The 22,199-nt window shown below is 40.0% G+C and overlaps 1 protein-coding gene across 4 annotated transcripts in view; it reads left to right on the top strand.

The window, feature by feature from the left end:
* adarb2 (adenosine deaminase RNA specific B2 (inactive)) overlaps positions 1–20,889 on the top strand; it is a 615,589-nt gene extending 594,700 nt beyond the window's left edge. For all 4 annotated transcript variants that reach the window (XM_057823819.1, XM_057823822.1, XM_057823821.1 and 1 more), the window contains 2 exons: positions 5,106–5,287; positions 19,548–20,889. In XM_057823819.1, coding sequence (XP_057679802.1) covers positions 5,106–5,287; positions 19,548–19,724 — 359 coding nt within the window. In that variant the 3' untranslated portion in view covers positions 19,725–20,889. The remainder of the gene's footprint in view (positions 1–5,105; positions 5,288–19,547) is intronic.
* Positions 20,890–22,199: the final 1,310 nt, after the last annotated feature.

The following is a 22,199-nucleotide window of genomic DNA, read 5'->3' as shown; positions in this document are numbered from 1 at the left end:
AAAAAGCGGGAGTGTATCAGACTAGCGATCAAATGCAAACGAGCGTGAATAGCGAGCAAACAGCTGGCGAGGAGGACCGCAGCAGAATGCTGTGAAATGCGACCTCCCAGAGCGTTGACAGCGGCAGGTTTACACCGCCAGTGAGTTTGTGCACATTTATTTGTATTTGTATTATGTATTTCCACCTTCATGCTTCAAGCATTGCATTGCATTTGTACGGTTCGGCGTTTCTTTCACGGTGATCGCTTGATAGCCTTCTAGTTTGTTGTTTCTAGTTCGAGAGCCGCTGACAGGTGACAATTTAGCGTGTAGGCATTGAGTCAATCTCGCAGCGAATCAGCGAGCGCGCAGGTCACGCAGTGAATCATGGGAAATGTAGTCTCGGGACAACGCTGAAGTAGTGCTTTGTTATCTGTTCGCTTGTGTGAAAAAACTAAATTTCCTCACGCCATTAGACGCCACTTCCTGCCGAGAGCTGTGCCAAGCTGTGTTCTAACTTTTCCATAAGAACTGCTCCATGTGTTAATAAAGACACAAGGTTGTCAGCACGTCGTGTGTTCGATACATTTGTAAACAAAAAGCTCATAACAAGACACTATGCACGATCCGTTTAAAAGACGCTGGAGTAGGAGGCAAGGAGGAGATTGGCGAGAAGCAAAACTTCACGATCGAATGTGGCGGCAGTCCGCTATTATTTTGTTTTCTTATTGGTGCCACAATAAAGTGGAGAAAGCCATCGACGACTCATCTCCTTCTTTTCCCCCAACGTTTTTATATTATTATTTTATATGCACGAGAGCTGCCGGATCTGCCGAAATGAACACGAAGTCTGATTATTATTTTTTTTAACAATGTCATCAGATAGACAAAAACATAAAATTATGTGCAAAAGCCTGCATCTTCACATCATGAAAATAATAACAGCCAATATCTCAATGTTGTAATCTCGATGGGTCTTGTATCCATTCCATGTCAGGTAGTCTAGGCACATTGTTTGCATCCTGATTAGTGTCTGGCTAATACATGTTAGGTCCAACATAAAATTCCAAGCTCCTCTTCTTCCTCCAACTCTTCAAAAACTTGGATCTCTTCCCTTGCGCTCGATCTATCGCTTATATTGCTGTTTGAATCATTGTTTGAAGGGCTTTGTATGGCGGCCGTATGTATGGAGGTGCCGACGCTGTTCCCGGTGTGACGTACCACTTCCGGGTTCGTCTCCTCTCAGGCTCGAACTTCGGAAACGCGATTATTTTGTCAAATATACAACATATAAATTATTTTTTCATACTTTATTTGTTGGACAATGTTTTATTACTTTACTTGTGACCCTATTTAGCATGTGAAGAAATTAGTTCACATTACTGCTTTAACATGAAAAACTTTCAGGTTACGAAGCTATTTCCAGAACCAATTAATTTCCTTTACCTTTTAATTTACCGGCAGGTTTAATTGTCTGTCAAGGAAATTTGCACCTTTTGGTTTAGCGATCCAATGTCAGCATACGCAGTATGTTCTCACTTGCACTTTCCTTGTATACCTTTAGGTCTCATGTTATCGCCTCAGCTTCTAAACAGTAGTTGAGGTTTATATACAGTAAGCCTTACAGTTTCAAGCAGCTGTAAAGTCGTATCCCTGTTATTAGCCAGAGATCCTCTTCACTTTTGTTGCAGACTTGTGCTGAACTCATACAAAATTTTTGTTGAGGTACACTCAAACATCATAATTAAAAAAAAAAAAAAAAAAAAGGACACTAATACAATGAACCACAATTTATCGATGGTGATAAATATATGGTGTAGGGCTGTCGCAAACGACTAATTTTCTCCCGATTAGTCAGCCGACTGTTTTTACAATTAGTCGACTAATCTAATAATTTTTTTTTTTTTTTTTTTTTTTTACTATTTTGATAATAGAATTTTTCTTCATTCATTTAACTTCACCTTTTTAACAGGAGTCAAAACAATTCTTACTCTTTTTATGGTATGTCATTGTCTATATTGTTCTAAATGTTAAAATGAATTGCAATGTCCCGGACAACCATTTTCAGAATACTTTGTGTGAGTTCGGATGCGTTTTCTGGTGTGCATTCCGCATTTTTGGGGGAGGGGAAAAACTGTTCAACTTTTGTTTGTTTTAACCTGAAAATAGATAAAGTAGAGGGCACAATGAAATATTACCACAATTATTTTGAATGAAAGGCACACATACTCACAGTAACAAAAATTAAATATATAGTATTAATTTTATAGTATACTACTATATGTAATACTTTATAATATTAAGTAACTAACATTAGTGCAGTCATGGATTACAGTAAGCAGGCCAGTGCTGTTTTCATATATATATATATATTTTTTCATTGTTTTATGTATATACAGGATATATGTACAGTATATATTTTCCCCAAGTGGGAGCTTCCATGATCCTAATAAATTCAATAATAATTTTAAAATATTATATAATTATATTATAATTAATTATTTTATTAAATAAAAATGCACGTTGAGACGACGCACATAAGGGCAACTTCCATTAAAAAAAAAAAAAATCATGAGGAAGTTGTATGGACTTACAATCCGCTAGCTTGTTGTTTCTTGTTGTCTTCGGAAATTACACTTTGGTGACGGCGTTTCAAGCATTCGTTCATAGCCGACGTGCCACCGTGGTATGCAAGCTCAGCTTAGCAAAGAGTACACACAGTGGCACCCTCCATATTTTCCTTGAAATAATTCCAGGCTTTGGCTATTCTGGTCCGCTTTTTTGGCTTTATGCCACTTTCACGTGTTACCAATTTTGCCCTTTTTGGTAATTGGCGGTGTTTTCAACTCCTCGCCGTAGTGAGGAAGGAACCTGCGATTCACTTGGCTCGTTGTCGTGGGTTCGTCCGATTTCCTCCTCAGGAAGGCGGCGGCGTGCATAAAAACACCGAGAGGCGTCGGATGGCTCTTTATGGATACTTTGATTGACCAAAACAAAAACGCGGAGGATGCCAACTCCGCGCTACCCGTGCACTTTCCCAAATCACCGATCTCGCTCCCTCTCTCTCGCTCGCCCACTTTCTTCCTCTTTGCTCAATCTGACAACGGCGGTCACATTGAAATAACAGCGGCCCCCTTGGGGGTGCCAGGAACAACCGCTTGTATCGCCAGCGCCCGCAATTCTAAACTTTATCCGCATGTGATTTTTTTTTTTTTTTTAACCCGTCATTACCCGTCGACGGTATGTTTTGTCCGTCGACGCATTTACGTCATCGATGACGTCGAAAACGTCGACTAGTCGGGACAGCTCTAATATGGTGATATATTGTAGACAACAGATGTCAAACTGTTCCTCAAGGAGTCAAGGGTGCTGGATTTCACTCCAACCAAACAAGATGAATACAGTGGGGCAAATAAGTATTTAGTCAACCACTAATTGTGCAAGTTCTCATACTTGAAAGATTAAATAGGCCTCGAGATGAATACAGTGGGGCAAATAAGTATTTAGTCAACCACCAATTGTGCAAGTTCTCCTACTTGAAAAGGTTAAAGAGGCCTGTTAATTGTCAACATGGGTAAACCTCAACTTTGAGAGACAGAGTGAGGAAAAAAAAAACAGAAAATCACATGACCTGCACCAGGCTGGAAAGACTGAATCTGCAATAAGTAAAACGCTTGGTGTAAAGAAATCAACTGTGGGAGCAATTATTAGAAAATGGCAGACATACAAGACCACTGATAATCTCCCTCGATCTAGGGCTCCATGCAAGATCTCACCCCGTGGCGTCAAAATCATAAGAACGGTGAGCAAAAATCCCAGAACCACACGGGGGGACCTAGTGAGTGACCTACAGAGAGCTGGGACCACAGTAAACAAAGTCAGTCACACGATGCGCCGCCAGCGACTCAAATCCTGCACTGCCAGACGTGTCCCCCTGCTGAGGACAGTACACGTCCAGGCCCGTCTGCGGTTCGCTAGAGAGCATTTGGATGATCCAGAAGAGGACTGGGAGAATGTGTTGTGGTCAGATGAAACCAAAATAGAACTTTTTGGTAGAAACACAAGTTCTCGTGTTTGGAGGAGAAAAAATACTGAATTGCATCCGAAGAACATCATACCCACTGTGAAGCAAGAGGGTGGAAACATAATGTTTTGGGGCTGTTTTGCTGCAAAAGGACCAGGACGACTGATCTGTGTAAAGGAAAGAATGAATGGGGCCATGTATCAAGAGATTTTGAGTGAAAATCTCCTTCCATCAGCAAGGGCATTGAAGATGAGACGTGGCTGGGTCTTTCAGCATGACAATGATCCCAACCACACAGCCAGGGCATTAAAGGAGTGGCTTCGTAAGAAGCATTTCAAGGTCCTGGAGTGGCCCAGCCAGTCTCCAGATCTCAACCCCATAGAAAATATGTGGATGGAGTTGAAAGTCTGTTTTTCCCCACGACAGCCCCAAAAAAATCACTGTTCTAGAGGAGATCTGCATGGAGGAATGGGCCAAAATACCAGCAACAGTGTGTGAAAAGCTTGTGAAGAGTTACAGAAAACGTTTGGCCTCCGTTATTGCCAACAAGGGATACATAACAAAGTATTGAAATGAACTTTTGGTATTGACCAAATACTTATTTTCCACCATGATTTGCAAATAAATTCTTTAAAAATCAAACAATGTTATTTTCTGGGGGGGGGTCCCCACATTCTGTCTCTCATGGTTGAGGTTTACCCATGTTGACAATTACAGGCCTCTCTAATATTTTCAAGTGGGAGAACTTGCACAATTAGTGGTTGACTAAATACTTATTTGCCCCACTGTACCCCACTGTATCTGGTGTCTTTCAAGTGTAATCAGTTGATGGCAGTCAGGTACTGCTTGTTTTAGCAGAAACCTCATTGGTGTAATTGTGTGTGCTGGATCTGTTGGAACAAAGACCAGAACCCACTGTGGCCCTTTGCGGAATCGGTTTGGCACCCCTGTTGTAGACCCTCCCATAATAGGTGAAGATCAATGACATAGACCTTAGAAAAAGGTTTTTCCATACAATATATTTAGTTTTATTCCTCCCACATACATTTAAACTTTTTAAGATGTTAGCCATGTCTTTTAACTTTTACTGGTTCTCCTGCAGGGTTAAGCTGTGCCGAATATCAGCATTCAGGGAAGGCCATGTGCGTGAGTGTCAACTGGACGTTGGGCGACGCGCAATTGGAGGTGGTAAATACCGCCACGGGACGGAGACGTGACTCAGGGATGCCTTCACGCCTCTGCAAACACGCGCTGTTCACACGCTGGAACAGACTTTACTGCAAGGTGAGGCCTAACACTGAGCTCATAGTTCTGGGCTAAAATTAGTCATTGCGAAGGAGAGAAAATTGAAGTTGAACACAGTTGAAGTTTGACAACTTCAACTGTGTTCTAACTACGAGTCATCAGAGTGTCACTGACGGTCATCACGTCCAACAATACGAGTATTTCGTGAAGGTGACTGTACAACGAGTAATGTGTCGTTCTCCTATTTTTGCAGCAGCAACTTTACCCTTTCGTCTTAGCTGTGGATCAGCCAACATTGATTTATTTTACTCACATGGAACATTTCGGTAGCAAATGTTCCCTCAAGGTTAGAATTCCATTGTGAGCTACTCACAGCAAAGCGAAGATAACACCTCTCTGAAACCTGATAATGTGTTCAGCAATTTCAGTCGGTAAAATCCGATGTTGGATAAGTTCAACCATTGTGTAATGTTTTAGTTCAACAAAGGAAGGTTGCCCGCGTCTATAGTAATCACGATGGTAGGTCATTGCGCAAAGAACACAGGTGCGCCATCAAGATGCCCTTGTTGCAATGTCAGCCAGCAAACACGTCACATGAGCGTACATGTTTGACACAAACACACGTGCTTTGTTGCATTGTTCATTTGGTTTTTGTCCTTTTTTACTTTATAAAGTTTCATTTCCTCCAATGTCTAAGTCTTATAAGGAACCTTGCCAAAATAGTAGGGCTGTCAAATGATTAAAATTTTTAATCGAGTTAATCACAGCTTAAAAATAACTTAATCGTAATTAATCGCAATTCAAACCATCTCTAAAATATGCCATATTTTTCTGTAAATTATTGTTGGAATAGAAAGATAAGACACAAGACAGACATAAACATTCAACATTCTGTACATAAGTACTGTATTTGTTTATTATAACAATAAATCCACAGGATAGCATTAACATTATTAACATTCTTTCTGTTAAGGGGATCCACAGATAGAAAGACTTGTAGTTCTTAAAAGATACATTTTTGTGCAAGTTATAGTATTTTTTTTAATATTAAAACTAGGGCTGTCAAACGATTCAAATTTTTAATCGAGTTAATTACAGCTTAAAAATTAATTAATCGTAATTAATCGCAATTAATCGCAATTCAAACCATCTATAAAATATGCCACATTTTTCTGTAAATTATATATATATTCTGTAAAATAATTTGTTGGAATGGAAGAATAAGACACAAGATGGATATATACATTTAACATACGGTACATAAGGACTGTAGTGGGCATTTCACTCTACAGTCATTTAAATCTGTCGATGCTGTCCTCACTCCGAAGCGTCTACTTTTTCCAAAGCTAGACTAGACTAGTGAACGACGCATTAATAATCAGACATCTTCCTTTTTCATCTGATTTACTAATAAAATGGCCTCAAACCATTGTCTTCTTTAGACCGTAGTGAAACTACAAAAAAAAGTACACAAGCATTGCATTAGCAACAACGTTAGCTTAGCACGCTATACAGGTTCACTAAACATAAACAAAAAGCGTCTCATACAAAAAATATAACATTTTGCTTACTAACATAATATGTACATTCTTTACAACAACCATACTTACGGACAAATCTTGTCCAAGGATCATATAAGCACAACATTACAACGTAGGCGTCAGCCCGAGACGTCGTGCAGCCATATTGAACTGGCAAGAAAGCAATAAACCGTGTCGCAAAGCGACCACAAGAGTTCGCTGTTAGACAGCACAAAAAAACTTGCTGTAAAACTTACCAAAAGGCAAAATACTGTCTGAGCGGGACATGTGCGTTAATTGCGTCAAATATTTTAACGTGATTAATTTTAAAAATTAATTACCGCGCGTTAACGCGATAATTTTGACAGCCCTAATTAAAACCCCTCTTAATGTTTGAATTGAAACCGATTTTTCCCAAACATTTTAAGTCGGGTGTGTGCCCAATCACTCATGAGTGGTTTAAAGCTGCCCTGCCCAACTATAAAAATACACACCGGGAAAGTATTGTCTTGATGAGAAGCATTGTCTGATGTACATCATGGCTCAGCCAAAAGAGTTGTCTGAAGACCTGCTGGGAAAGGATACAAAACCAGCTGTAAAAATCTGGATGTTCATCAATAGATAGTCAGAGAAGTTGTCTACAAATGGAGAGTCCAGCACCGTTGCTTCTCTCCCAAGGATTGGCTATCCACCAAATATGACGCCAAGAGTTCAGTGCAGAATACTCACAGAGGTTAAAAAAAAAAAAAAAAAAGAACCCTAGAGTGTCTGCTAAAGACTTACAGAAATCACTGGCACAGTCCAATATCTCTGTGCACACATCAACTATATGTAAAACTATGGCCAAGAATGGTGTTCATGGGAGGACTTCACGGAAGAAGCCACTGCTATCTAAAAAAAAACATTGTTGCTCATTTAATGTTTGCAAAAAGGCACTTGCACACTCCACAGACGTTTTGGTAAAATATTTTGTGGACTGATGAAACCAAAGTTGAATTGTTTGGAAGTAACACACAATGTCATGTGTGGAGGAAAAATTGAACAGCTCACCAACATCAACACCTCATCCCTACCGTGAAGCATGGTTGAGGGAGCTTCTTGATTTGGGACTGTTTGCTGCCTCAGGGCCTGGACAACTTGCAATCAATAATGGAAGAATGAATTCAAAAGTTTTGCAGGAAAACCTGAAGTTTTGCTGGAAAACCTGAGGCCGTCTGTCAGAAAGTTGAGGCTAAAAAGAGGATAGATGCTGCAACAAAACAATGATCCAAAACACAGAAGTAAATCAACTACAGAATGATTTCAGAAGAACAAAATACATGTTCTGGAGTGGCCAAGTCGAAGTCCAGACTTGAACCCTATTGAGATATTGATACCTAAAGACAGTGATTCATGTCAGACATCCCGGGAATCTGACTGAACTACAGCAGTTTAGTAGAGAACAATGGGCCAAGAGTAATCTCGATCGATGCGCCAGACTGATCTGCAGCTACAGCAGTACTTCACAAATAGTGGGGCGGGCCCCCCCAGGGGGGGCGCAGAGCGATGCTGGGGGTGGCGCATGTGACCTTGGGGAACATACATTTTTGTTATACTAGAATAAAGTGTAATGGCACATCCACTCAGTGGGTGGCAGTGCCACTCATTTTTAGTGTGCGCACAGTATTTTTGAACAAAACAAGAGCAAACAGCAAAGAGCTCTGGAGATATGAAAAGCTTAGACAAGGAAATATGAAGCATTTAGCTTTTGGCTTTGACTTTTAGTACAGTGGGAGACGAAAGACCTGACTGTTTACTTTCGCAGCGGACAGCAGGAATTATTTTTTTCAGCGAGTGCCAAATATTGCCAACAATTCTCCCGCTTTGTAAGTGTTACATCGGTAAACCAGCGAGTACTGTCAGCATTATATAAGGTGGCACACCAAGCTGCTCAGTGCAAAATCACCCCACACCATAGCAAAGGAGCTAATACTGCATGCAGCAAAAATAAATACTGTCCCTCTCTCCAATGACACTGTCCTTTTGTTGTGTTAATTTGTTTTTTTTTTTCGGTCTAATTGTTCGACATATTGTCCTAATGAGTTAATGTTGCTCATCATTTTTTTTTTATTATTTATTGATTTTATTACATTTTATTTTTCAGCATCAAACGGTCAAAAAATGTATCGAGTGTATTTTTACTAGGGCTGTCAAGCGATTAAAAATTGTAATCGATTTAATTACAGCTTAAAAATTAATTAATCGTAATTAATCCCAATTTAAACTATCTATAAAAAAATGACATATTTTTCTGTAAATTATTGTGGGAATGGAAAGAAGACACAAGACGGATATATACATTCAACATACGGTACATAAGTACTGTATTTGTTTATTATAACAATAAATCAACAAGATGGCATTAACATTATTAACATTCTCCTAAAGCGATCCATGAATAGAAAGACTTGTAGTTCTTAAAAGATAAATGTTAGTACAAGTTATAGAAATTTTATATTAAAACCCCTCTTAATGTTTTCGTTTCATTAAAATTTGTAAAATTTTCAATCAAAAAATAAACCATCAGCTCGCCATTGTTGATGTCAATAATTACACCACGCTCACTCCCTAAACCCATAAAATCATTTGGACCCAAGTGCCAGCAGAGGGCGACAAAACTCCAAAAAACACAAGTAATAAGTGCACATGACCCTGAGCTGTCATTTTAATCTGTTTGAGCGGGGCATGTGCGTTAATTGGGTCAAATATTTTAACGTGATTAATTTAAAAAATTAATTACCGCCCGTTAACGTGATAATTTTGACAGCCCTAATTTTTACAGAATGGATGTTGGGTTTTTTTTTCCCTTTATTGTAACTTGATCTATATTACATTTTACTAATATAAAAAAGAACACAATGTTATGCATTCTAAGTTGATCTATATTACATTTTACTTTAATATTAAAAAGAACACAAAGTTATGCAGAGTTGTACTTGTAATAATATGAATTTTATATACAAATGAGACTACAGTATATTTACAGTGGTGGCAGAGAATTGGGGGGCGCAGAACGTTTACGTCTTCCTGGGGGGGGCGTAACAGAAAATAATTGAGAAGCACTGAGCTACAGGAAGTGTCTGGCTGAAGTTATTGCTGCCAAGGGGGGGGGGGCACAAAATATTAAATGTGATGGTTTCCGTAGTTATTTTTCCCCCCTTCTGTCATTGTTTCTATACTATCCTCATTACAAGTGTAAAAAACAATAAATGGGTGGTTTTAGTTAAAGCAGACAGTTTTTTTCATCTGTGTGATTTTGACTAAGATCAGATCACATTTTATTGTGATTTTATGCAGGAATGTGAGAAATTCCAAAAGGTTCAGATACTTTTTTCATACCACTGTATAATCTGGATTGTTATACTATGACACTTTCGAATCAAAATATTAACCCATTTCTATCAGAGCACATGCATCACAAAGAGATCCATACCAAAAATAAACGAAACACAGAAGGACAACACATTTGTATTCCTCCAGTAGATAAACGTGTTGACCCGCCAAAGTGTTGACCCGCAAGCGTGTGCTGTGTTTGCATTTTATCATAACCCGGCACTGTAGATCTTTAACAGCAGACCTCGCTGCACTCTAATTTCCATTCAGAAACTTTATGTAACAGACAGTGGCTTCATCACCAAATGGTGGCCGTTAAAGCATAATGACTATGAAACGATAATTATTTGGAGAAGTACCCGACGCGGCCCCCCTTCCTAACCTAAGCGTTCCCTGCGCGATGCACATAAGGGCCACGCAAGAGCAGTCACACTAATCTCCTGAAGAAACTTTTGCGTTCTTATTCACCCCCCTCCTTTGTCTCCACGCTGATCTTCATTGTTTCCCCTTGCGACAATAGTAATGCATAGAAAGTGCAGAGAATGTTCAATTGCTTGTGAAATTTAAATGGGGGAGATTACACAGCTGTTGAAGGCCCCAAACCCCCACCTCCCCGCAACCCTTCCTAAATGCATTTGTGCCGCCTCATTCGCTTTGTTTTGCTCGTCTTCTTCCGTCGCTCCACCAATGCAACCTTTAGCCTTTCACTCAGTTTTGTCTTCTGCCATTTAGTTTGGTTTTTTTATACATCACTTCAAGGGTGAAGGTGCTGTGACTGCCATTTGTCACATTAGTTTAGAGCTGAAATTCTGTCACTACAAGTACTAACCCTCTTAACTTTATCATTTTCAACTGCGGGTTTTAACAGTAGTGCATAATGCTTATGTGGCAGTGGTCCCCAACCTTTTGTGCACCACGGACTGGTAGGAAGTGGGCCTTTTTTTCTACGGACCGGCAATATGTGACAGAAAATTACAGTAAATATAGACAAGTTTCCCGAGCAAAACATGAATGGCACCATCTTTGATCATTTCTGCTTCGAACTTCCGGTTTAGACAGACAACAGCATGAAGTGCAGTTGAAGTAAGCAGTGTATTGACAAAGTTAAAACTGCTAATTCAAACCAGAGGAGCCCACGGAATCTCTAAAAAGGATTCAGCACGACATAGATGAGACTCCGAGACTTTCTGTGCTGTGCGTGAACTCCTGGAAGCGCCTATATATATGGTTAGAAGTGGAATGTTTTGAACAGTGTCCAGCTTCAAAGCGTCAGTGAGGATCGACCTCGCCATACGACTTAAATTGAAACCAGCTGCAGACAATAAGTGCTTTAAACCTAAGGATATACCTAAAAGATTGTATGTTTGGTTCTTATCATTTCGTTGAACATTCCTGGACAAAATTAAAACAACCTGTGTTGACGTGAGGTGTAGATTGATATGTCGGCCACTAGGGGTGGGCCATCTTAGGCACCCCACGATTCGATTCAATTATGATTCAGGGTGCTACGATTTGATTATGAACGATGATCACGGTATTGACGATGATCCTGGTTATCAAAATTATCACAATGATCTTGATTGTACATTACGAATTAATAAAGTTGCTAAACAAATTTACAGTATGTCCATTATTTATTCAAAATATCCAAATGATTCAACAGGAACGATGGAAACATGCCCATACACAACAAAAAGCTGTCCTTAAACTGCTGCTTTATTTTATTTTATTTTATTTTATTTTTTACAAGAAAGAGCAAAAACATTAACCATTTTAAAGGCAGTACTTATTTCTCTCAACAATACAATAAAATTTACACAAATGGAATGGATTTTCTGGAAACAAACTGTCTTGAGAAATAAGACTTCTTTTTACCAATATACTTTGTTTTCACAGATTTCAGTACTATTTCGCATGTTTGTAGTGTTACCGCTGTACTTAATCATGGTTTTACATGTTCTGCATATGAAATACACGTTAGCTAATTAGCTTAGCGGTCAGCGCTGTTAACATCTCAAAAACAACAACAATAAAGGCTAAACAGTACAAGAGGGTTCATGTACTCACCTCTTATGGACGCATACGGGTCTTAGCAACACACATTTTTCAATTGACATGACTTGAAACTACTGCTGGACAACTGAAAGACAAGGAGCATCGAACTATCTCTCTTCCCCTCTCGCTCTAAAAAATAACTTGCGCACAGAAGCACGACCATCGGGTCCGTGCCTCTTTCATACAAGAATGTATTTTCTAGTCTTTTGAAAAGGAGTAAATCTCGCTCAGTAACCGGCATCATCCATCACGTGTGAGGCACATCAATTTGTCTTCCCTTGCTTAACAGCATTTTCCACCTGTAAACAAATGAAGAAAAAACTTAACACTTGCAATTATGTGTTTACATCATTGTGCCATCCTACACGTACTGATTAGCAATAGACCCTACCCACGTGACGTCACAACTCCGCTCTCCTGACTGGTGCCGCCCAATTGTCCGTCAACACATCGTGTTTACCTGTTACGGCTACGTACATTCCTCCTATTTACGGCGTGTTTTTCTGCTCGTTAACATTAATCATCAAAATGGTGAAGGCGTGTGTGGCGGTCGGTTCCAATAACAGAGAAGATAGACGGAGAGACTTGAAGTTCTACCGGATTCCGAGAGACCCGGAGAGGAGAGAGCGAGATGGGCTGCTGCAATTCGACGAGAAAACTGGGCTCCAAACGATTACCACAGATTATGTAGTAGTCATTTTATATCTGGTAAGATGCATTTAATATATATTTAGAGGGTTTTGGGCTGACAACCACAATTAAGATCATTGCTAGGCTAATCGCCGACAACATACACGTATGTATGTAGTGAGAGTGCCATCGCTAAACCATATAAACATTAAAAGCCCTAGCTCCATTGACAAATGACATGAAATACATTAGACTTGACAGTGGATGTTAGCAAGAACAAAAGATTTTGAATTGAAAATTTCGTAACTCACCTTTCCAAGCACAAGATAGATTCCTGCCGAATTTTCGTGGACGAGGACCTGTTTCACCCAACCAGCAACGAAGTATTTATAAGCCTCCAAGCTCTTAAAGTTTTTCAAACTTTCATGAGAATAGGCTGATTTTGTGTGAACAAGATAGTTGTACATATCAGGGTAGCTAGCAGATGTCAGGCAAATATGGTGGAGACAGCGGGTCGAAAAACATCGATTTAGGCATCAAATATGGATCTGGCGAATGGATAAACTGAAGCTTTTCCACATAACGCCTTTTATGCAACGCATCAACTGAGTTTACAGCATCCGAAAGGCACCGGGTCTTCCATGAAATGCATTATAAATTGCTCGATCAATTGAGACCATTGATAATACAGACACAAAATGACGGACAAGGGGGTGGAACAATACAGCGAGCACGTGATTTTTTGACGTCGGTGGGTAGGGTCTATAGGCTAGCAGCAGATCGCATGTGTTGCAGCCACAGCAGTACAGTAGTTGTAGTAAATCATATTAAGCATTATCATAATTACAATCATCATCGGAATAACAATATCAAAGACAACAAGTTGTTTCAAGCGCAAGATTTTAACTAGGGGATGTCCCGATCCAGGTTTTTGCACTTCCGATCTGATACCGATATTGTTTTGCACTTCCAATCCGATACCGATACTGGCCAATACCAATACCGGCCTATCTGAGCATGTATTAAAGTTTAAAGTTATGTAGCCTCCTTCCTTAGTTGTCAGACTCATTTTAAAAAGGGTTTTAGTACTCTTGATAACAACTAGCCAGCTGAATTAGGTGAGTTTGAACAACGGTTGGTAACAAGAAACTGACCTGTTTATTCAGTGACAAACACAAAACATTATAAATAACAAACAGAAATGGCATAGTCAGTCAGTAAAACGTGCAAATAATATTGTAAACTGTCCTAAAAAAGCAAAACACACAACAACCTCAGTGGAAAATCCCACAAACCCTCCAAGCTATTAGATGCTTTTAATGTTTCGTGCATTAGTTACAATAATTGTATAAAAAGCCTCTCAGGTTTAAATAAACGACTATTTCAGTATCAAGTTAACATTTTAAAACAGTAAATAAACTACTCAAGTCCCCATTCTGTGTCAGCAGCTTTAAACTACATTCAATTCATTTAATTTTGCGAATCAACTGTTAAAGTTGTTAAAATTGCTCCCGTTATTCTATAATTTCCCTTCTGTCTACTTTCGACATGTGAAAGTTTTAAAACTGTTTTGAAGATAGATTCAAGTCAAGATTTTGCCGATTTAGGAATATTTTAGATAAAAAGTTAATTAGGTTAGCTTGGAAGGTTCACAACAGCCTACTAGGGAAGTCTTCTGCTTTAAGATGGCGGCTGTTTAATAACGCATCTAGTTTTCAATACTTCAATGTTGCTAACACAGTCGAGTCTGTCGTTTTGCATCTAGTTCTATATACATATGATATCTATTATCTCCAGTAAAAAGACATTGACGTAGTTTGTAGCGGCTGTCAGCAGCAGTCAGGTATTCTTGTGTTTTTTATCCAGCGGCATGAGTTCAGCGAAAGCCGTGAGTTGAGCATTGGCTATACCCGAGTCCATGACAAGCATGATGTTTACTTTCGGGACGCAATGCGGTCAGTTTCTCATTGCGTCCCGAAGACCGCGCTGTGTATTAGTTCCGTTTTACTTGACATATTTCAATAATCGGAATTTGGATGTTTGTGAATCATTCTCGAATCTTCCACGGCCGAATCGCTCAAGGATGTAATGACGGCTGGGCATGTTGTACCGTGGTTCTAAGTGTTGGATGGTGCGTCTTTACTCACGAGAGATAACGGCTCGTCGTCCAGAATGAATTCTTCCGCAATGACTCTTGTTATTCCCTGGGCTTTGGGACTGTCGAGTGCCAGTTTGTCACGCAAAGCAAAAGTTTCTGCCAGTGTTAGTTGCGTAGGACCTTTCTTTTTGTCTTCGGTTTTCTTAACATACTCCTCATATTGTTTGTGGTGGTATTTCGCTAAATGCTTGATTAGGTTGGTTGCATTAAAACGTCTTACAGCTTTACCACCACGCTTGACTTTATTGTGGCATATGTTGCACTCTGCCTCTTCGTCATTGTCGTCCTTTAAGGTGAAATGATCCCACACAGCTGACATTTTTACCGATAAAGTCTCTTGGTAAATTGGGAGACGGTAATGTAGTTTGTTGAAGGTGTGCCGTAAAATGCGGACCGGATTTTAGGGAAACCGAAGCAAAAACTGGAATGGATTATGTAAATCGGTGCGCTGGAAAACCCGGACCGGACTTCAAAAAAAAAACTGGATCGGAAGTCGGGATCGGAATTTTTCGGTGTCGGCCGATCCGATACCGATGCGCATTTTTTTGCCCATATCGGCATTTGATCCGATCCAAATATCGGATCGGGACATCTCTATTTTAACTTTACTCTTTTTTGAGCACCGAAACAGGAAAATGCTGGGATAGGAAGAACATACCTTTCATAACACCAGCGGCAACATGGCTACATAAATACCCAGTCCTTGTGGTGGCACAGGCTTGGTTCCACATCTACCTTCATGAACATGTTGTCCTCCCATGTCATGATGATGGCAGATGGATGCAGTATTTCCAAATGGTCTTTTTTGAGGGATTTAATGAGTTAATGTTACTCCAGCTCCACTGTTGCTTTGGATGGAGAAAGTGTAAAATGGAAGTCGCGAGCAGAAATGCCTAAGTACCTCGGAAACTTGTCTATAAAATAACACAACGGAGCTCAGTGGTAGAGTAGTTGCCCCCTAAACCAGAGGTTGTGGGTTTGATTCTCCACCCTGAGGACCTCGTCTAAGTATCCCTGAGCAAGATACTTAAACCCACATTGCTCCTGGTGCTGCGTCACCAGTAGGTGGATGCCGATATAGTTTAAAGTACTATTAGAGCCTTGAAAGGTGGAAAAGCGCTATACAGGTTTACCACCATTACCAGTTACATTCTGCAAGTGTTGATGTCATGAGCAGCTGGCAAACAGAGGCAATGCCTGTGTGTATAATTTATTCTGTTGTTTTTGTGTGTTTTCCACCCGCGATCAGACACTTAGAGCCAGATGTGTGGTTGTTTAAATGATGTGCTAATGCTAGCGAACGCATGCTAACCGTTTGTGTCATTGCTGTAATAGCACCTAATTATCATTTATTTACGTTGATGCAAACCTGTTTGGTATCAAGGACGAAATTGATTCAGCAAATTATATGGACGTCCAGCATTGTCATTTGGGAGTTTAGCTCGCAGTATAGCCAGGACTGAGCCGTCGTGTCCTGGTGAGGACAGTATATTCGCATTTCGTTGTTCATGCATCATGTAACATACTGTACACTTATTCAGCATGTTGTTCTCTATTGTATTATCATATTAAATTGCATTTGAAGATGACATATGTTCTATGTATTGGATTTTATCAAGTAAATTTCCCCGAAAAATGCGATTTATATTCCGGTGCGATTTATATATGTTTTTTTCCTCTTCGTTGGGCATTTTATGGCTGAATGCGACTGATACCCAGGTGCAACTTTGTTTTTGGATAGTTTATTTTGTGTAAATAAAGGGTTCATTTGGGTTGTGTCGCCAGCGTAGAAATGGCACGTGTTCGTAATCCGGGGACTACCTGTACTATGTTTCTTGTGTTCACTGAAAGTACCTTAATCAGGGTACCCGCGGGTTATTAAAAGTACAGTAATACCTCAGCTCACGAACATAATTGGTTCCCAGAAAGTGTGTGTAAGGCGAAAAGTTCGTCTTCCGATCATTTATTTCCTATAAGAAACCATTAAAATGAGAATAATCCGTTCCCAGGTCCCCATAAAACATAATTTTCTACTAAATAAGCCTTAAAACTACACAAAAATATACCTTATTTTCTTTAATGTCTTCTTAGGCTTAACACTAGCCTGTGGTGGGGTCTTTTTCGGTCCCATAATAGCAAAAGTATACTCAATATGGTCCAAAATGTCTATCAAACACAAACCACGTCCGCACTCAACGAAAGGGAGGGGACGAATTGAGACGCCGTGAGCGTGCGTCAGCTTCTCGTGGCGCTGTTCGACCGCGTGGTTTGGTTCGTCCGCCGAAAACTAGTTCGTCAGCAGAGACTATATGCTCGCGAATTTAATGTTCTTGAGACGAAAATTTTGTGAGCTTAAGCGTTCGTGAGCTGAGGTATCACTGTATTAAAAAAGCATTGAATTTAGTTTTCCATTATTAAAGGTATTAAAAGTATTAAATTAGCTGTTGTAAGTCTGGAATTTTTTCACCGTGGTCTTAATTTTCAAGAACATCTCAGTGCAACCTAAATTATATCCGTGACGAAGGTTTTTTTTTTTTTTTTTTTTTTTATTAAATCCATAACGAACATGACGCATAGAATTTTTACGATGCACTGCACTACAAATCGTAATGCAACTCGTGCGTGCCAAACCACCCCAACCGGCAAAACGGAGAATCCATCCACCTCTGCACCGGGAATGCGTCCGTTTGTCGGTGGAACGAAAACGCTGCAGGCAGAAGTATTGTGGATTTTGAACACCAAAACAGACCACCATTCATATACTTCAAATGAGTCCATTGGTGATCTGTTTCGGATATTATGTCATTTTTGGTCAGCATCGACTGTCACAATGTTGGTCATATTGCGTTTTGTTCCAGAGGGAGCGTTCCCGATGTCGTAACTGTCTTGTAACGAATTTTCAGTTGGCAGAAAAAAACGCACGTTTTCTTAATGTTTAAAGTAGTCTACATTGTTTTATGACCATTATAAATGCATTCACACAATGAAATAACGCTGGAAAAGTTTGTTAAACATAATGTTGCTCAAATCGTCTTTTTTTCCGGAGGGAGCATTCCCGACATCGTAATTGCAGCCAATTTAAGCTCATCAAGACTTTAAGATAGAGGTAAAATCGGGCCTAAAAAGTCCAGCCCGACCCGAACTGGTCCGCGGGTATTAAAGCCCGACCCGCGTTTTATAACATTTGTGATGATGTCTGCATAAAAGCCTGTCTTTTGTAACGAATTCTCAGTTGGCAGAAAAAACCCCACATTTTCTTAATGTTTAAATAGACTACATATTTTTATGATCATTATAAATTCATTTACACACCGAAATAACGCTGGAAAAGTTTGTTAAATATGAATAAACAGATGCGGTTTTGTGGACTCGCAGAGGGGAAGATTAAAAAGGGCGTATAGGCGCGCTCTGGCTCTGCAATGACAATAAGGTGCCTTTTTTTTTTTTATCCAAATTATTTATTTTATAACAAGTATTCCTTAGTTTATCATTCATACATCGTTAATATATAGTTATTTCAAAAAGTTAGCGAGAAAGAACCCTGGCCCTGCCCGACGTAATAATTGACATTTTAATTTTGGTCATGTTTTCAGTTTAATTTAGCTGTTTCCAACTTGCTATGTTTATAATTGCGATGTTTGTTTACCGCTTTTCCTCTTACTGCGAAGAGGGAGGAAGTTACATCGGCCGCCGCTATGATATTTAAGTCATCAGCCATCTGCTGTGACCCGGGAATTTAACGCCTGCTTTCACGCACACTGCTTCCCATGTCAGTCGATACGGGAAATTGTTTTCACACACAACTGCTGCACGGTTAAGTCCCGCGATATTCCCGTTGTTTTGGAGTATGTGATAGGGGCTCAAGTTACATTCAGATACTTTAGGTTGCAGTTTTTGGGTCATGCGAAGGCAGTGGACCTGCTTAAACATTTCGGTTTGCCTTTCGAATGAATGTGAATTTCGTCCTTTTAACTCGAGAGTTAGCCATGTTCACTGGGGTCTTGGCAGGTGCACTAGCGGCTAGCCTGTTAAAGAAGATGGCTGGTCCTCCTCCTGTCCTCCTCCTCTTTTTGTCCATAATTATTGTGTGCGTGTGTGTGTTTAAAAGAATTCTGACAGACTTTACAATGCTACTTTAAATGTGTTTTAATTGTATCTTCAATATATGTGCATTCTTTTGTCAAACACACTTAGTAATTGAGGTTAAATTTGATGTTCAGTGCTTTATTTAATAGGATTCAATATGATCTAAATAATGGGTGCGAGAAAAGTATTAATTTTCAGTTGAAATGGCATTGAAAAAGGTCTTGAAAGTCTTGAATTTAGATTTATCAATCCTGGGGGGGACCCTGTTAATATTGCATACCTGCTTATATGTGGCTATAAAATAAAGGCCATTCATTGTCATGCTTTTTTCCAAGCATGTTTACAGAACTCATTACACTGCGGTTGGGCAAACAAAAATCTGAAACGTCACAATTTTCTCACAATGTATTTTTTGTTAAAGAAATCACTACGACCATTATCACATCATGTCTGTTTTTCGCTCTTTTGTGCTTCCCAGCTGGGGATCCCCACTTCCTGCTCGGAGGACGGCCAACTTGTTTACTGTCAGGCCAAGATGGCGGCACGCCCTTATCAGACAGTCAAGCAACAGTGGTTCAGATCTCTGCAAGAAACAGGCCTGGGCACTTGGGTGAAGAAGCCACCTGAGCAGGAACAGTTCCTGCTTTCGGACTAAAAATTGTGTGTTTTGGTGTGAGTGTGTATATAAGTGAATGTGTTAACCTTTATTTTTTTAGGGTAAAGTAGGGACCATGCTCTTTACAAACATATAACACTTTACACTCAAAGCTGTTATTATTGTGTGTGTGCCTTTTGTTGTTGAATGGGCCATACATCCTCAAATCTAGAAGGTCAACAGGACATTCTGAAAGAAACAATATATATATTTTTTTTAATCCGATGTCTGCTTTACACACAAACACGCAAAAGTGTCAACACAGCCTCCTGCACCCCCACCTTTCAGGTGTGGCGTCTGTCAAAGAAGGGTGGGGTAACCTTGAGCTAAATGAAAGGCAGCCGCTATCTTGTCATCAGCTATTTCCGGGTCCCAAGGCTCCCGCTGAGGAGCAGTGCCATGGGAGAGGGAGAAAGAGATGGAGGAAAGCAAAGAAAGAGAAGACCACGTCCAATTACTGGCCCTGTCATGGTGACGGGTGATAGAGGAAGAGAAAGAGGAGGAAAAAGAGAACGGGGGGAGCCACAATTCAATGCCATCTCAACCGACCCGTCCTCACCTTTTTCTAAGGTCCTCCTTTGACTTGGCCCTTTTTCTCCCCACTTCCTTTGTCTCTGTCACTCCCCCCGCTTCTTGTCAATCTCCGCCGCAGCCTCGCTTTTCAAGCGCAGCACATTTTAACACGACATGACGACAGGTTAATACACCCCACTGGGTCGAGAGAAGACGAGCTACATGAGCACGGCCATTACTGGCTTCCCTGAGTGCGGGCGCAGCTGATGATGGAGGGAAAGACTTTGTTTTGCCACTCTTTTATACTAAATATATCGGTGCCCTGACTTGATCCACTTCAGTATCACACTTTTTGGACAAAATGTCCTAGATGCAGTGGCATCCGAAGCTATATAGTGCCATGAGCGACAATCTGCATTGGCGCCCCCCATAAAAAAAAATAAATAAATAAATAAATACAATCAAAAAAAAAAAAACAACAACAACTGTTGACCCACAAAATACAGCGCATGAAGTATACTTAGTACAACCCAACCACCAAAACACAATATTTGCTCAGAATGTTACATTTATTAACACTATCAAACCAGTTGAAGGTGCACTACAATAAATATATACGATAGAATATTAATTTAACACCATAAACATGAATTATTGTAGACATAATAAAGAAACTAGTCACAAGTAGAATCTTCCACACTTATCGCAGATGTGTTGACCACTACAGGGGCTCCTGTTAGAGAGCACAGGAGATCAAATCAAATACGTTTTTGAGGCTCATGTGCAGGTGTGCAGACATGTACACCTATTTAGTATTTTGTGAATAACATACAGACATATACGATGGTATGAAAAAGTATCTGAACCTTTTATAATTTCTTACATCTGATCTTTGTCAAAATCACACAGATGAAAAAAACTGTCTGCTTCAACTTAAACCACCCACACATTTATAGGTTTTCATATTTTACTGGATAGTATGCAAACAATGACAGAAAGGGGAAAAATAAGTAAGCAGATCATCACATTTAATATATGGCAGCAATAACTTCAACCAGACGCTGCCTGAAGCTGCAGATCAATCTGGCACATTGATCAGGACTAATCTTGGCCCATTCTTCTCTACAAAACTGCTGTCGTTCAGTCAGATTCTTGGGATGTCTGGTATTAATCGCTGTCTTTAGATGATGCCACAGCATCTCAATGGGGTTCGAGTCTGGACTTTGACTTGACCACTCCGGAGCGTGTATTTTGTTCTTCTGAAACCATTCTGAAGTTGATTTTCGTCTGTGTTTTGGATCATTGTCTTGTTGCAGCATCCATCCTCTTTTTAGCTTCAACTGTCTGACAGACGGCCTCGGGTTTTCCTGAAAAACATCCTGATAAACATTTGAATTCATTCTTCCATTAATGATTGCAAGTTGTCTAGGCCTTCACGCAGCAAAACAGCCCCAAATCATGATGCTCCCTCCACCATGCTTCACGGTGGGGATGAGGTGTTGATGTTGGTGAGCTGTCCCATTTTTCCTCCACACATGACGTTGGGTGTTACTCCCGTACAATTCAACTTAGGTTTCATCAGTCCGCAAAATATTTTGCCAAAACTTCTGTGGAGTGTCCAAGTGCCTTTTTGCAAACATTAAACAAGCAACAATTTTTTTTTACGCAGCAGTGGCTTCCTACATGGAGTCCTCCCATGAACACCATTCCTGGCCATAGTTTTACATATAGTCAATGTGTGCACATTGATATTGGACTTTGCCAGTGATTTCTGTAAGTCTTTAGCAGACACTCTAGGGCAGGGGTGGGCAAACTATTCCACAAAGGGCCACAGTGGGTGCGGGTTTTTGTTGCAACCCACTAAGACGACACATTTTCACCAATCAGCTGTTTTAGAAGTGCAATCAGTTGATTGCAGTCAGGTGCTTCTCATTTCTGCTGAAACCTCACTGGCTATACTAT

The sequence above is a fragment of the Corythoichthys intestinalis genome, chromosome 20 (assembly GCF_030265065.1).
Source record: "Corythoichthys intestinalis isolate RoL2023-P3 chromosome 20, ASM3026506v1, whole genome shotgun sequence".
NCBI classification, from domain to species: domain Eukaryota; kingdom Metazoa; phylum Chordata; class Actinopteri; order Syngnathiformes; family Syngnathidae; genus Corythoichthys; species Corythoichthys intestinalis.
Note: the sequence above shows the minus strand (reverse complement) of the source record. Positions and strands in the feature narration are given on the sequence as shown.